The 14,965-nt window shown below is 42.6% G+C and overlaps 1 protein-coding gene across 3 annotated transcripts in view; it reads left to right on the top strand.

Annotated features, from left to right (window-relative positions):
• The window catches only part of OS9 (OS9 endoplasmic reticulum lectin), a 67,342-nt gene extending 56,019 nt beyond the window's left edge, over nt 1-11,323 (top strand). For 2 of the 3 annotated variants that reach the window (XM_083169408.1, XM_083169409.1), the window contains exons 13-15: nt 4,031-4,198; nt 7,743-7,852; nt 10,235-11,323. In XM_083169408.1, coding sequence (XP_083025534.1) covers nt 4,031-4,198; nt 7,743-7,852; nt 10,235-10,372 — 416 coding nt within the window. In that variant the 3' untranslated portion in view covers nt 10,373-11,323. The remainder of the gene's footprint in view (nt 1-4,030; nt 4,199-7,742; nt 7,853-10,234) is intronic. The other variant, XM_083169410.1, reaches the window with a different exon arrangement.
• The last annotated feature ends 3,642 nt before the right edge of the window (nt 11,324-14,965 follow it).

A 14,965-nucleotide genomic window follows, 5' to 3' on the forward strand; every position in this document is an offset into this window, starting at 1 on the left:
AACCCACGACGGGTTTGATTTCCACCATGACACTAACTGTAGAGACTTTCTGTTTTCCTTACGCTTGCGTGATTGGTTTCCATCCACAATCCAAAAATATATAGGTATATTATATGGTATGGTAGAATAATTAGCTCCCAAAAATATTAACCCTTTGTAAAAGTGTTCACGTAGACTAGAATTGTGTGCAGAGGGGCCAATTGGTTCTTACTTGCTTGTACAACATAGAATTTGATGGCAGATAAGGTATGAGGTGATGTACTGTAAGCATGGACCCTAAATCGGGCACAGAGGACAACATTGGGCAGCAACATACTCCCGGTCTATGATCCCTGTGCTGTAACCGTGAGGAACGCCATGTCCAGTTTCATCCTTTTGTGTCTCTAGTTTAATTAAAAAAAATAAAACAGTCTGAGAACTCCAAAGGCTAGCAGGTTATCCTAGTAGGGGTTGCGGTGTAGAATACTGCACTTTGTACCTAGTAATGGATGTTTGCAAGTTACTGGCGCAAAGAACACAAACCATAGACTACTGATCAGATCATTTGTTCTTGAACCTGAGGTCAACATAGAACGCTTTCGTAACCTATTTTTACTCCCTATTTGCAGAAAAAAAAGATTTACCTGCTTCTGCAAATGTATTTAACCCTTTGAGTTGCTGTGAGAGACCAGCTACAATTGCCAGCGTCGCTCATAGCGACTGACTTTTGGGTGCAATATTTAACTAAAATGATTGTCTTTGTCTGTGTTTGCAGTTTTATTTATACTAAAAGAACAACAGTCGCTGTGAGTGATGCTGGCATTTTTAGTGGATATTTTGAGGATCTCACAGCAACGTTGGCACTCAAAGGGTTAATGACGGTCCATGAGGAAATATGGCACTTTGGTTTCTCTCAAAACTGCACCCATACCCAGATATGGCAGCAAAGCTTTCTAGCCACTGTCCTTGCTAATGTACTAACATATCTCCATCTGAGAATACACACACAGGCCTCGCTGCATACAGATGCTCCTTGCACATGCAGAGATATGGCGAAGGGAAAAACTTAATGCAAGTGCAAACAGAGCTGCTGACAGCATTTTACGGCTGGGATATAGCCTGACAGATTGCCAGAGTGCTGAGTTTACAGATCACCTCTCGGGTTTCCCTAATACATTGCACAGCAAAAAATATACTGCTTCGTAGTAATGTCTTAGTGCTGAGAAACACTCCCCTTTGATACATTTTCCCCATGTCCTTTACACTACTGTATATTGCTTATAGAGCTCCACAGCCCTGTGGGCAGTTTACCAACAGCGAAGGTTCCTCAAGGTCTGTAACGGGTGGCATCTGATGAGTGATATTGATGGTACCCATATGGCATGACCACAGCCAAATCTGAATCCAATCCTGTATTTGTTGGGAATTCTGTACAGTGATTCAACTTTATATTGGCGTTCCCATTTTTTATTATTTGTTTTTCTTGTTTACAGGTGTTTTCTGTACTTTCATTTTCTACAAGGGTTCTGTTGCATTGTTGCATTTTACTCCAGCTGTTGTGGAACTACACAACCCAGCATGCCCTGCCACAGTTTTACCACTCCCTAATAGTAAATGTATGACAGGGCATGCTGGGACGTGTAGTTCCACAACAGCTGGAGGGACGCAAGTTTGTCATCCCTGTTTGTCAGGCCCTGTGGGATCTTTTATATAAAAATTTGTGTATGTATTTAGACAGCTCACGTGACATGATAGATTTCAAATTCTATTTAATGAAGGCACATGGGAAGTGCAGAGTAAGGGGGTTATTCAGACCTGATCAGTTCTCTACTAATTTGCATAGATCCAGTATATGTTGCCCAGCTGGATTGGAATCCTGCCCTCTGCAAGGCTGTTATAAGCCTCCAAACATTTTGCAGCTCTGCGGTTTGCTGCAAATCCATTCCCAATCAACAATAGTTTGTGCAGTCTGCATAGCTAAGGGCCAATCGGTGGCTGCCATAGAAACGGGCTAATCGGAGCTGGAGCTGAGGTCACACACACTCCCTGAAACCGCTTGGGCACACATGCGTTTTCCCTGACACTCCCAGATAATGGCCGGTTACCACCCCCGACTTGCCTACATCCAGCGATCAAAAAAGTAGCAGGAAACCTTGCATATGCCTACTACAAGCAATGCACCTGTACAGTCTACAGATTTATCACACTGCGCGCAAATTCATAACTGAGCGATCTGCTCTGAATAACCCCCTAAGTATCTCCCAGTGCATTATCACCGGGCACATAACTTTCTTTATGGGGATAGATACCACTTCTCCCAGCTTCATACATTTACTCTTCTAAGTGTTGATCAATGGCAAATAGCTTCAATGTTGTCTCTTAAGTGGCTTCTGCTTTGCAATGTGTTTCGGTTCTGGTTTCAAAGCATTTATGTTTCTATGTTAACACTTTTCAATCACAGCTTGTAATATGGCAGATAGGAGAGGATTAGCTAGTACTTTATCTCCATCCACTTTATCTCTCTCATAGAGTGCGGTTTTATATACCTTTAGTCTTAAGGCCCATCCGACAGATGGGCGAAAGTTTAGGTTTATGCAATTCTTAAAAGTTTTGTAAAGTGAAAATGTTTTTTTTTATTTTATGGACCCTTATAGGCCTTTAACCCCTTTTGGTGGTATGGCCAAAAAATTTATCGGACTGAGCTGCGCTCGAAAAAATTCCGGGCATGCCTCGGGAAAGAAAGGTTGCGCCAGTGGTGCCTACAGCGGTGAGCCATTGGCGCACCACAATCCCCCCCTGTCGCTGATTGCCGCACTTGGCTGTTCGGATGTCCAAACAGAGGAATGACCGCACAGCTAATCTCCCGAGCCCCCCCCCCCCAAGCGGCCCCAACTTCTCCAAGCGGCCACAATAGCCGAAGCCAGAAGCAGCAGCCCCAGAGCATCAGGGGCAGCTGCAGAAGGCAGCGGCTGCCCCTTCTGTGGTGAATATTTCTGGGGCAGGGCAAACCTGCCCTGGTAGGTTTATCCTGCAAGAAAAGAAACCACTCAAGGAGTTAAGGGTCCACTTAATGGAGTCTGTTTATTGTGTTTAATTCAGTGTCATCGAGATGGGGGGGGGGGGGTTACTTTTTGCCAGAGTCTGATGGAGGGGTCCGTGTCCCCCCGCTGCAGATACTGGGCAGTGGGAATAGATAACAGAGGCTGCCACAACAGCACAGCCTCTCCTCCGTTCAACACATGCTGCTCAGTGCTGTGTACTGAGCGGGGGAGAGAGGCAGCAGCCTGTGCGCCGGCACACAGCCCGCACCCCTTGCAAATGTGTTTTTTTTTTTTTTTATACAGCGGCGTGACCATGCCCCTCCCATTGACCACGCCCCTTTTTTGCTTGGGGCCCAGTGGCGCTTTCAGCAGCCCTGGTTTTATTCACAGTCGTCGTCATAAGTTTTCCAATGATATATCGCAATACATGAAAACAGAAATAGCATGGACCCTTATAACAGCACCCATAAGGGGTTGTCAAATTAAACCCATCTTCAATCTTAAGTTGTCCCTTTTTAAGATAAGGTAGCCTGCAAAGTTTGAAGACGATTATTTAATGCATTTGAGAGTTATCGTGGAACAAACACACACACACACACACAGTATCACAATCGCACATATTGGCATTCTGTAACTGTGTCATTGTGGGGATAATTTGTCAAATAATTCCATGCGCTGGTTTTGGATATTTCTATACACAGTTTGAACCTCGCAGTAAATGGGTTTCTTATTGCGAAGATGAATGAATTCTGGTCGCTTACATCTGTGCTGTTCAGGTCTTCCTTTCCTGCTCTGCTATTAAAATTGATGCTTCAGCTTGTTAGCAGTATCGCTTCTGCCCTGTGGTTAAATGGCAAATATTGTAAATTTCACAGGTTCACATGTCAATTGGACTTACCCAAACGGCCATGACCTGCTCATTTCAGCAAGGAGGTCTCATACACCCTGTCCTTTTTTTTAAGAATACTAAACTCAGTGGGTTTATATTTCCTATTGCCTTTTCACATTAGATGACCGTTCGGATGGCCGTGTAAAAGTCAGGGTCACTAAGATACGGCGGGGCAGCTCTGAGCATCCCGAGAGCAAGGTGAAAGAAATGAGCAGCGAAAACCCACAACTGAGACACATTGAGAATGTTGTTAAAGACCTGCTTGAAAAGGAAGGCCTGAAGGCAGAAGGTAGGCCCCTCTGCAAATCCTGTTGATCTGGCTACTACTTTTTGTGTGCACATGGCTGAAACATGCAGGCGCTTTGGAATGGTTGTGTTGTGGTCTGTGCTTGGAAGCAGTAATTGCTTTGGCATTTCATTGGTGTTTTGTGCAATCTAGTAATTCTGCTTGAGCTAGTGGAAGTACGTAGCTTTTTTGGTCCTGGCTTGCAGTTTAAAAACTTTTTGATAAAAGGTAAAATTGCAGAAATGTTTTAATTTCTTGGGTATCTAAGCAGGACAGACAAACCATGTATGTGACATTTTAAGGTAAATTGAGTGTAGCGCTCTGCCCCTTGGTGTTTGGTGCGGTGATGTAATTGATAGGCAGGTTTGGGTGTTCAAATAAACTTTATTAAGAATAGTTCAAAAAAATGGACGCACAATAGCCAAACTGCCGCTCGCGAACTCTGCCAGACACTCCACGTCCGCGGCATTTGACTAGTAAGGCAGACTGCGAACAACCGAACACCGGACCTAGTCGAGCCAGCCTGAGAAGGGGACACACGGAGCGCCCAAACCCAGGCAGCCACGAACACCTACCCAGGTTACCTCTAAGCATTCTGCACCGACCGCCCATCTCCGTGCAACACCTGAGGATTGCCGGCCAGTACCCGCCACCCACCGTACGGCATCCAGCAGCCGCAATCAGGACCCTGAATACCATCACATGGCAGCTCTATTACACAGGCAAGTGGGACACCGCACCTGTGCGCACCAATAACCTACCTTTTTCACACCCCCGTTGTTCCACCTCGGACCCCATACCCAGCAGACTTTTGGGATCCCCCGAACTGGAACAATCTTTTCTTTTCTACTCCCAGTATATTACTGTCATTTGTCTCCCCTATATATGTATGTACACCTGTATTTGTACCACATTGTCCAAGTTTTTTAAACATATGGCCGGCAATCCTCAGGTGTTGCACGTGTCATTTGTCTCCCCTATATATGTATGTACACCTGTATTTGTACCACATTGTCCAAGTTTTAAACATATGGCCGGCAATCCTCAGGTGTTGCACGGAGGTGGGCGGTCGGTGCAGAATGCTTAGAGGTAACCTGGGTAGGTGTTCGTGGCTGCCTGGGTTTGGGCGCTCCGTGTGTCCCCTTCTCAGGCCGGCTCGACTAGGTCGGTGTTTGGTTGTTCGCCGTCTGCCTTACTAGTCAAATGCCGCGGACGTGGAGTGTCTGGCAGAGTTCGCGAGCGGCAGTTTGGCTGGTGTGCGTCCATTTTTTTGCACTATTCTTAGTAAAGTTTATTTGAACACCCAAACCTGCCTATCAATTACATCACCACACCAAGGGGCGGAGCGCTACACTCAATCTACCTTAAATTGCATAACCCTAGTCGGACCAGTCATCCGACAAGTGAAGCGGCTAACCCCAACCAAAATTGGGAGCAGTGCGCAGGAACCAAAAAAACAATACCATGTATGCAACATGGCAACAGTGTAATGACATACAGTGTTCCTCTGCAATTCGTAATCTCATTATTCCATAGAGCAAAGACTCGGCAACCGCACTTGAAATTCAATCTTTGTGGTATGCATATTACTAAATACAACTCTGTCTCATACTCTGGTCTACAGGTTATATAAATGTACCATAATGATCAGGGGTACCCATCTTTGCAAGAACCAAAATAAATAATATATAAAGAGCTGAAAAGGGATGTTATAGGAGGGAGAAATAGAGAACGGCCACATGTACAGTATCAACACATTACATATCTTATAGCGGAGATATTCCTATTTGAAGACATGCATACTGCCATTAGAATTTCCAGTCTCATTTAGACTGTGTTATACTGCAATTCATTAGGAATGAGTCAGTGATTTTGAAAAAGAAAAATGTTCCTATCTCCTCCTCTTTTCAATGGAGGTCTGTAGCCAATAGGCATGAAATGAGTCATTTTCAGTCATTTTCAAACCCACGTCTAATTACTGTCCGGTCTTGATGCAGTTCTAAAAGTATCACGTGCATGAAATCCCGAATGTACTATTCCTTGTGATATTAGGTGCAAGAATAAGCTACAACTAGAAGTAAAAAATGTTATCCATTTCTTTGCTATATGTGAAAGTAGAAGTCCCTGATTGTGATACAGACATCCAAATAATCCAAACAGTACTGTAAAATAAAGTGAAATGTACTATCCTATAGTGGTAACCTAGAGATGTATAGCCACGTTCATCCTTGCCGCGCCACCCGCCACTTGTGACATACATTGTGATTGGCGCAATCCTGTCTACACACATGGGCATCTAATATGCCCCAGTGGCTCAGTGTTGAGCAGCGATGTTGTATCGGTTCCACTTCGGGGGTGCGACATTGGTGCCCCAAACAAACGTTGAGCGTGGCTATATCTGTATATAAATGTATTTCTACCCCAAGTGGGGGAAAAAAGCACTTTGCTCAGTCTAATGTCCTTATGGGTGATATAACATTACCTAGTACAGGTTGAGTATTCCTCATCCAAAATGCTCGGGACCAGAAGCATTTTGCATAACTGAATATTCCATACTTTGGAATATTTTTATATTTGAATTATGTTTTTTGCATTTTATGTTGTTTAAACACATGAAATACACACACACACACACACACACACACACACACACACACACATCTATTTGTGCATGAAACAAGGTTATTGAGATGAAACAAAGTTTGTGTACAATCTCAGACACTGACTTTGAATGCCAAGCAATCATGTCCTTGCACATCTTTAGTGCAGTTACTTATCATTTCGGCAGTAGTGCCACTTACAGATGTCCCCAGTAGATTTTTAGCAAAAAAAAAAGAAAGTATATTTTTGAAACTATGGTTTTCGGAATAATTTGGATAACTGATATTCGGATAAGGGATACTGCACATGTACTTTTTAACGATACGCACAGGTTTCTAGGTGCCCCCTTTCCCTGGGGCACCCATGAAGGATCACAACCCATAATAGTTTCAATCTAATTAAAAACAAAAATTGTAAAACAAGGGAATCCGATTTTCTATCCTCAGAACTAACGACATAATCTTTCATGTTTATACTAGAATTTCTAAATAATGTATGTACTAGTGACAAAGTGGTTTATGACACCTTAAAGTAGAGTCTCCTAAATCATTTCCGGAATAGATATTTTGGAGACCCTATGCTTAAGTACTAATAAAATGAGTCGCCATTGTCTGGTCTTGTTTGCAAATGTACATTTTTCAGAAGCCTTTTAACAGACTCCTTTATTACCTTAAAGAGCAGTGGTCCTCAACATCACCCCTCGAGGTTTCCTAATATGTTTTAGATGATTTCCTGTCTGTGGAAGCAGCATGGTGGGATAATTACTGACACAACAGAATATCACCTGTGCATAGCACAAGAAATCCACTAATCAAGATCTGTTGCTGGAACTTGTGGACAGGAATTGGGAAACGCTCTTCTATGTGATTTGTGGGATAAATCGTGTAATGTCACTTATTTTACAGATCTGAAAAAGTAAAAACAGGATTGTTGTGTTTCCCAACAGGTAAAATCGAGATTAAAATCCTTACAGGTGGTTTTGGTGATGATGATGACGGACACTGGCTTTCAGATGAGGACACAAAAAACCTGAAAGATATATTTTTCAACATTCTGGTATGTACTGTGCAAATTAACAATTCAATGCATTGACGTAACTACCATAGATTTATACTCCACTGGATTAGGTGACCTGAGAATGGTTATCCATCAATCCCTATGAGGCACGAAGATATACGTTGGCTAACTGGTAGATCCCAAATAATATTTTTGGTACTTATATGTTAGTTGGGTGGCCAATAAGCTATTTGCTTAGTTTTCCGTGTCCCCTCGCGGGGCATACTTCGGGCTCGGTGGCTCGCTGCGTTCGCCACACTATATGAAATCAACTCCATGCGGACATGGATAGTGGGGGTATGAGCGTACTAACTATAGTGGGCGCCCAACTAACATATAAGTACCATATTTTCTTTTAACATTTGGGTGAACAGCTGGTTAATTCAAGTTTAGTAGGAGAATGTCCCATAGTCGCCTCATCTGAATCTCTACTGCAGAATGGAATTCCATACTCTTACTGAGAATCTGACCATTTTTTTTGTTTGTTTTGCTTTCACAGTTTTGTGAGTAAATGTAACTGCATTCCTCTAAAGGTGGCCATACACCTGCTGATTTATCTTCAGATCTGGCTGGTTGGAATAAAAATCTGGTAATTTCTGAATGACAGTTTGTCAGTTTTCCAGCATTTCCAAGCAAATGGTCAACTGTTATTTGCACTCATCCATAACCATGTTTTGTTCCAACCAGCCATATCTGAAGATAAATCTGTAGGTGTATGGCCACCTTTACATATCCCTGCAGGCAGTGTTTGCACTTACAAATTATGCTTTTGTGATACATCCATATACTGTTACTGTGATTCTAGACCAGTGCTGGAGTGGTAGGCCTATGTGCAAAAATATCCTTTGACCCCCCCCCCCCCCCCCCCACCCCTCTCTGCCCTATGGTAGATGCAGTGTTTGACCAAGGAGTTGTAGATAGGGAGAAGCAGAGTGAGGTAGATGATGGTACTGTGTGTGGTGACTGGGTAGTCAGTGAGTGACTGAGAGGAAAAGGGAGAACGACCGAAGCAGTGGGTAGCAGGGAGAGGCGGACGGGGGAAAAAGTATTGTGTGACTGGGTCAATGCAGAGGGTGGCAGGTGGTGACTGGGTAGTCACCACCTGCTACAAGATGACAGTGAAAAGGCCTGGGAGAGCTTATGAATGAGAGGAAGATGATAGGGAGACATAAGGTGACTGGGGTGACAGTGGCTGGGAGAGGCAAATGGTTCCCGGGAGAGGCAGTGTTTCACAGAGAGAGTAAAATCGGGAGAAACAGAGGATGACATAGAGGCAATGGGTGATAATGGAACATACTGTAGGTCAGTGGATGAAAACTGTGAGGTGACATTTACTTCTGGGGCCCAGGGCCTGTGCCCACTTCAGATAAGCTTGCTTTGGCTGGCTGATCAGTTTGTGAGATGGACTAGCTCTCTCTGCAGACAAGGTTAGGACTGTTTCTCCTATCCCCCTGGTCACTATAGTAATCCCTGATAGCACTGCCAGCTAGTCCTCACCAGTCACTTAGAATGTAGAGGCAAGGAGCCAGGGAGAGATGAGAGGGGAAGCCCCCAATGCCCCTTCTCCTCTGCCTGCCAGGAGTTAAAGTGGGGGGCGGGGTGAAACGGAGTTCCACCACCAGTAATGGTGAGGTGGCACTAGCGAAACTATAGACTACAGTACTTGCAGGGTCCTATTAGTCATGTCCCCAGCATGGCGGCATTCTAAGGAGTCTGTTTGATTAATTCTAAAGCTGCTGGCTGTGGGCGATTTTATTATTATTTATTTATAAGGCGCCACAAGTGTTTTGCAGCGCAGCATATAGGGCACATAATTAGAACAATACAGGGTACGCAAGACTAAACGTAACAGTAACTGAAGAACAAATACAGAGCACAGGTAACTCCTAGCAGCACAATACTTAGTACACAATACAGCTGAGCTGTAGGTAAGCAGAAGAGTATTAATGCATGTTACAACATGTCCGTGGTAGAAATGTATGAACACAAATGAGATGAGATGCGGGTATAGATGGTAGATGGGTAAGAGAGCTGTGACTGATGTGCGAGAGAATAGGTCTGTGAGAATAGGAGGGAAGGGGGCCCTGCTCAAGGAGCTTACAGTCCATAGGGAGAGGGAGACTGACAGGTGACATGAGGTGTAGCCAAGGAGGCTTAAAGGCAATAAATGAGCATGGCAGGGGTGGCTAGGACATGAGGCAGAAGGTAAGGAGAGCGGCCCCTGTACTAGTTCATGCAGGAGGTTGGTGCACTGCATCAGGGACTGCAGTGCACCAACTACACAGCTGCTAGTTTTGTCTCTATTCTAGATTCCAAGGTATTTAATATAATCCTCTTATACTTTAGAATGCTTTCATATCAATAATGTTTGCATTATTCTAGATTCAAGGCTCAGAGGATGCTCACAAAGAGCAGAAACGGCAACAACAGCTGGAAGATAATTATCGTTTTGTCTGGAAGAAAAATGACGATTCACAGAACACCGGCGCCTCTACGGATTCAGAAGATGTGGAGTTCTAAACCAAATTTATAGTAAACTGACCAGCACATACTGGGCTCCCATCCTTGCCATGTGGACTCGAGCTTTTGTAACAAACCTTTTTAGGATAACGTGCTGCTTTATGAGAATAGGATTTTCCAAACCTAATGGAAGGATATACAGATGCCCCGTGCTTAGTTTACAACCAGAGTTTGACGGCTTACTGGATGTGCAATCAAAACAATAGGAGAATAATAATAAAAATAAAAAAAAGTGAATTTTATTTGGATTTATTTTCCTTTAGCTTTGCTGAAGTGCGAAGGCAGGCTGGTCCATAAGATTACCAAATATGATACGTGTGAATACAGCCTCTCCCACTGGTATGAATTGTAGTTTCATATGGAACAGTGGTTGTGGTATTGATGGACTTTCCTGTCAACTGTTAATTCGGTTCAGTGGAAAAATCCTTGTAATACTGTAGGAATGTTTCCGAAGGATACAGAAATGCGTATAGATAAGATCTCTTTGACGCAAGGAGAAGAAAAATCTTAAATTCTATAAAACGAAAGGGCAGCTATTTTATCCAAAAAGATTGCACACTTTGCTATTGTATAGCTCAGGAATTAATTGCAATCTCCAGTCACGCATTGCTCTAAATAAAGCATTACAGAGTTAGAGAAAACCTTCATCTCATTTTAATTGTAATTTTGACAATTTTATTACTGTTAAGGAATAGTATGGTTCTAAGTCGTGAAACCGATTGCTCGTTGTGCCTGAAGGAGAGCTCTTATTTTCTTACAGAATTTGGTTGAAGAGGATGAAAACCGAGCTCCACAGACTTGCTAAAATTGTGTCATTTTGCAATAACAGTTCTTTTTTGTGAAAGTCATTTTCTTTTTTTTTTTATTATTTGCTTTTCTGAGATCTTGAATAATTTATGTTAATTTTGTCCTGTGTAGAGATATTTATTACAATAAAATGCTTTTACTTTTTATTTCTTTATCTTTTAGCTGAGCACGCGGCATAGTAGTCTGGAATTATTTTCATGCAAAAGGTTAAGATTTCTTACACATTTGCCCCATAGAATGTTTATTTTATCTATGAAAAATGGTAATGGTAAAAATGGATGCACAATATCAAAATTTAACCATTTTTAAATGAGCTTTGGTTTACAGGAGGTTCTTAAATGGTAATAAGAACAAGCAATACACTTTTCTTGCACATTAAACCGCATTTGGGGGTGATTTGAGGTTGGTTTGCTAATGGACAAAACTATGTGCACTGCAGGTGTGGCAATTCTAATGTACAGAGAGAGTTTTAGATTTGGGTGAGTTATTTTATTTCTGTGCAGGGTAAATACTGGCTGCTTTATTTTAATACTGCAATATCAATATATGTTTGAAGTACCTCCCCTCCCCTCCCCCTACAAATCTAAAGGTCCATACACACTGGGAAATTTTGCCCAGTGTGTATGGTCAACGATGATGGGGAGAATCGCTGGGCTGATAAAAGCTCAGTACATACGCACAGCAGATGGCGTTGTTTTGGAGACTCTCAGACACTAGACATGTATTGCTGCTTTCAGACCGCATAACTGGCTTTGACCCTGTATTTGAAAATGTTTCCAAAAACGGGTCTGCCAGGTAAAACGCCTTTCATACCGCATCTCTTAAACAGTATATAACTGCTTAAGTGCTGTTTTTTTTACACCTGCAGCCCCACCCCGGGACCGGACCAAGCTACCAGTGGACCCCCCCCCTCCCCTGGTACCTTGGCAGCTCGGTACCCCCAACCAGTGTGGGGTCCTAAATACAGTTTCAGACCCGTTCAAACTGCAAAAAAAAGGTTCTGCACCTTTCAGACCGCACATATTACCATTTTAAAACGGTTAAAAATCGGCAAAATACCTGTTTTTTAGTGCGGTCTGAAAGGGGCATATGTAGATGATATGTATTTAACTATCAGTATTTTACTAAATAATAATATATTATATATTTCAATAAATGTAATCGTGCTCCCTGGGTGAAGATCGTTTTTACCTATCCTATTTGTCCCTTACTGCGTAAGGTTTAAGACCTGTAACATCCTAGGTGCCAGTGTGTTAGAGAACGCCCTGTTGTTCCTTTAGTGTAAAATGCACAATCTCCTACTTTTATCTCTCTACACTTTTGGTGAAATGTAATAGAATGAGAGAATCAGAAATTGAGAGATTTGGTAAGAAATCTCCAGGTTGTTTTTTTTAAAGCGGCAATCATTTACACTGTAAACTCAGTTTGATTTTGCAGTGCAAATGATTACTGCTTTAAAAACCTGGAGATTTCTTACCAATTCTTTCACTTTCTGATTCTCTCACCCTATTACATTTTACCCTTGATCTTTCTACAGATTTGATATTCCCCCATAAGTAGGAATACGCTACCTGGGTAGTATTCCATCGGCATGCACATGGCTTCATTATATACTCACAAACTCTACTTATTTTCTTGTTTTATACTATGAAAATGGTTAAACAAAGCAAATTGACTAGCAGTCAGCTATGTAACTTAAATGGTCCTTTACATTATGCAATATTTCCATACTATAGTTATCTGCTATACGCATGTTTTAGCGTATTAGGACTAGCATGTCATAGTTGACTGATTAAACCCGGTTAACCTCACCTTTGCACAGGTGTACCATGCTATGCTACTATTGCACATCTTAATACATAATGAAATACAGTAAGTACAATACAGTAGTATTTACGTTAGGATGACAAATATTTGTTAAGTCCTTTGTTTAATTTCAGTGTGTAAGGCATGGAGTGATTGAACAGATGAATCACGTACACAGGGACGTAGCAAAATTGTAGATGACTCAATCTAATGTAAGTATTTCTAATGACGAATGTCTTTTTTCCTAGCTTTCTAAAATTATTTGCTAACAAAAAAGGGCAGCTTTATATGCGCAGCTACAGGGTTCCAACGAGGGAGGGGGAGGGGCATAGATAAGAAGCAGGGTGTATTTGCATCCTTTCTCATTGGCTATGCCCTATCTGAATAACCCATTATAATCTATTCCAATATAATGTCTATCCCTTTTAGATTTATCGCTTTGACTTTTATTGTGCCAGGTTTAATTTTTATAACCTATTGTCATGCATTCTGCTAGGTCACGATTGCCAATGTGAGCCTTTACTGTTTGTGGCACTCCTACGACCTACACTTCAATAAAAAAAATACTGTATTGTGTACAATCACGGCTCCCACGATGTCCATCGCATAGTAAAAAATCGCACCGCATGCGATTTTTAACAGAAATGCATCCAAATGCATTGAAATTAGTATCAAACATGTTCAATGGCCCCCAAATGTCATTTTTGAGGCTGTACAACCCCCACTATCAACGCGAACCCGAAGCGTGGCGAGCGGCGGCGGTACGCGTCCTACGACCTTTTCATACCCCCACTATCCACGTCGGCATAGAGTTGAGAATAGAAAGCGTGGCGAGCGCAGCGAGGGGACACTGATACCTTCACAGGTATACGCGTCCCCTTGCGGGCTTCACAGGTATACGCGGGGCTCGCTGCGCTCGCCACACTTTCTATTCTCAACTCCACGCCGACGTGGATAGTGGGGGTATGAAAAGGTCATAGGACGCGTACCGCCACCCCTCGAGGGCTCGCTGCGCTCGCCACGCTTCGGGGTCGCGTTCGCGCTGATAGTGGGGGTGGTACAACCTCAAAAATGACATTTGGGGCCCATTGAACATGTTTGATACTAATTTCAATGCATTTGGATGCATTTCTGTTAAAAATCGCATGCGATTATTAAACAATGCTTAAACACTGCAAAAATCGCATCCCATCGCATGCCACAACATTTGGCATGCGATGGGAGCCGTGAAAGTACACAAGTACCAAAAATATATATAATAATAATAAATTGCAAAGCTATAATATAGTTCATTACATTTAACTTATTTAAATCTACTAATTTAGACAAATTAATGAGGATGGATAAAGATTAAGTACAAGGACTTGCACTATGCGGGATGTCCGTAGCAAGAACTGGGCATAGTTCCCAGGTTTTTTTTTTTTATGGACAAATCTTTGAAATGGGGCAGTCACTGCAAATATCAATAGTTGGAAAGAAATTGGTATTTTAATAATAATGCACTATTATAATAACGCTTGGGATAAAAATGCAAAAGCATATTTGACTTTTTTTTATGTCGAGCAGCACTGCGCACCAGCAGCGCTATGCTCAGAAATTGCCCGGCAACCAGGTTGTCCGGCTGTGCGGTGTGATGTTAAGTCCCACTGCACAGCCATGTACCTACCGCATCAGCCATGTCCTTCCATCCACTTAAGGACTGCTAAAGCAGTTCCTAACATGAGGCGGGTTTCCCGGGATTGAAAACATTGGCTTCTTTAAATGTGTCCACAACCAACCTGTAATCTGTACAGATTTTCCTGTTCAGTGATCTAGTAGAGCAGTGGTTCTCAAACTCACTCCTCAGAACCCCACACAGTTCACATTTTCCAGGTCACCCAACAGGTGCACCCTTCACTGACTGACACATTTTAAAAGTTCCACAGGTGGAGCTAATTGTTTCGCTTGGTTCTGTGAGGAGACCTGCAAAACATGCACTGT

Source organism: Crinia signifera, chromosome 2 (genome assembly GCF_055691185.1).
Source record: "Crinia signifera chromosome 2, ASM5569118v1, whole genome shotgun sequence".
Lineage (NCBI taxonomy): Eukaryota > Metazoa > Chordata > Amphibia > Anura > Myobatrachidae > Crinia > Crinia signifera.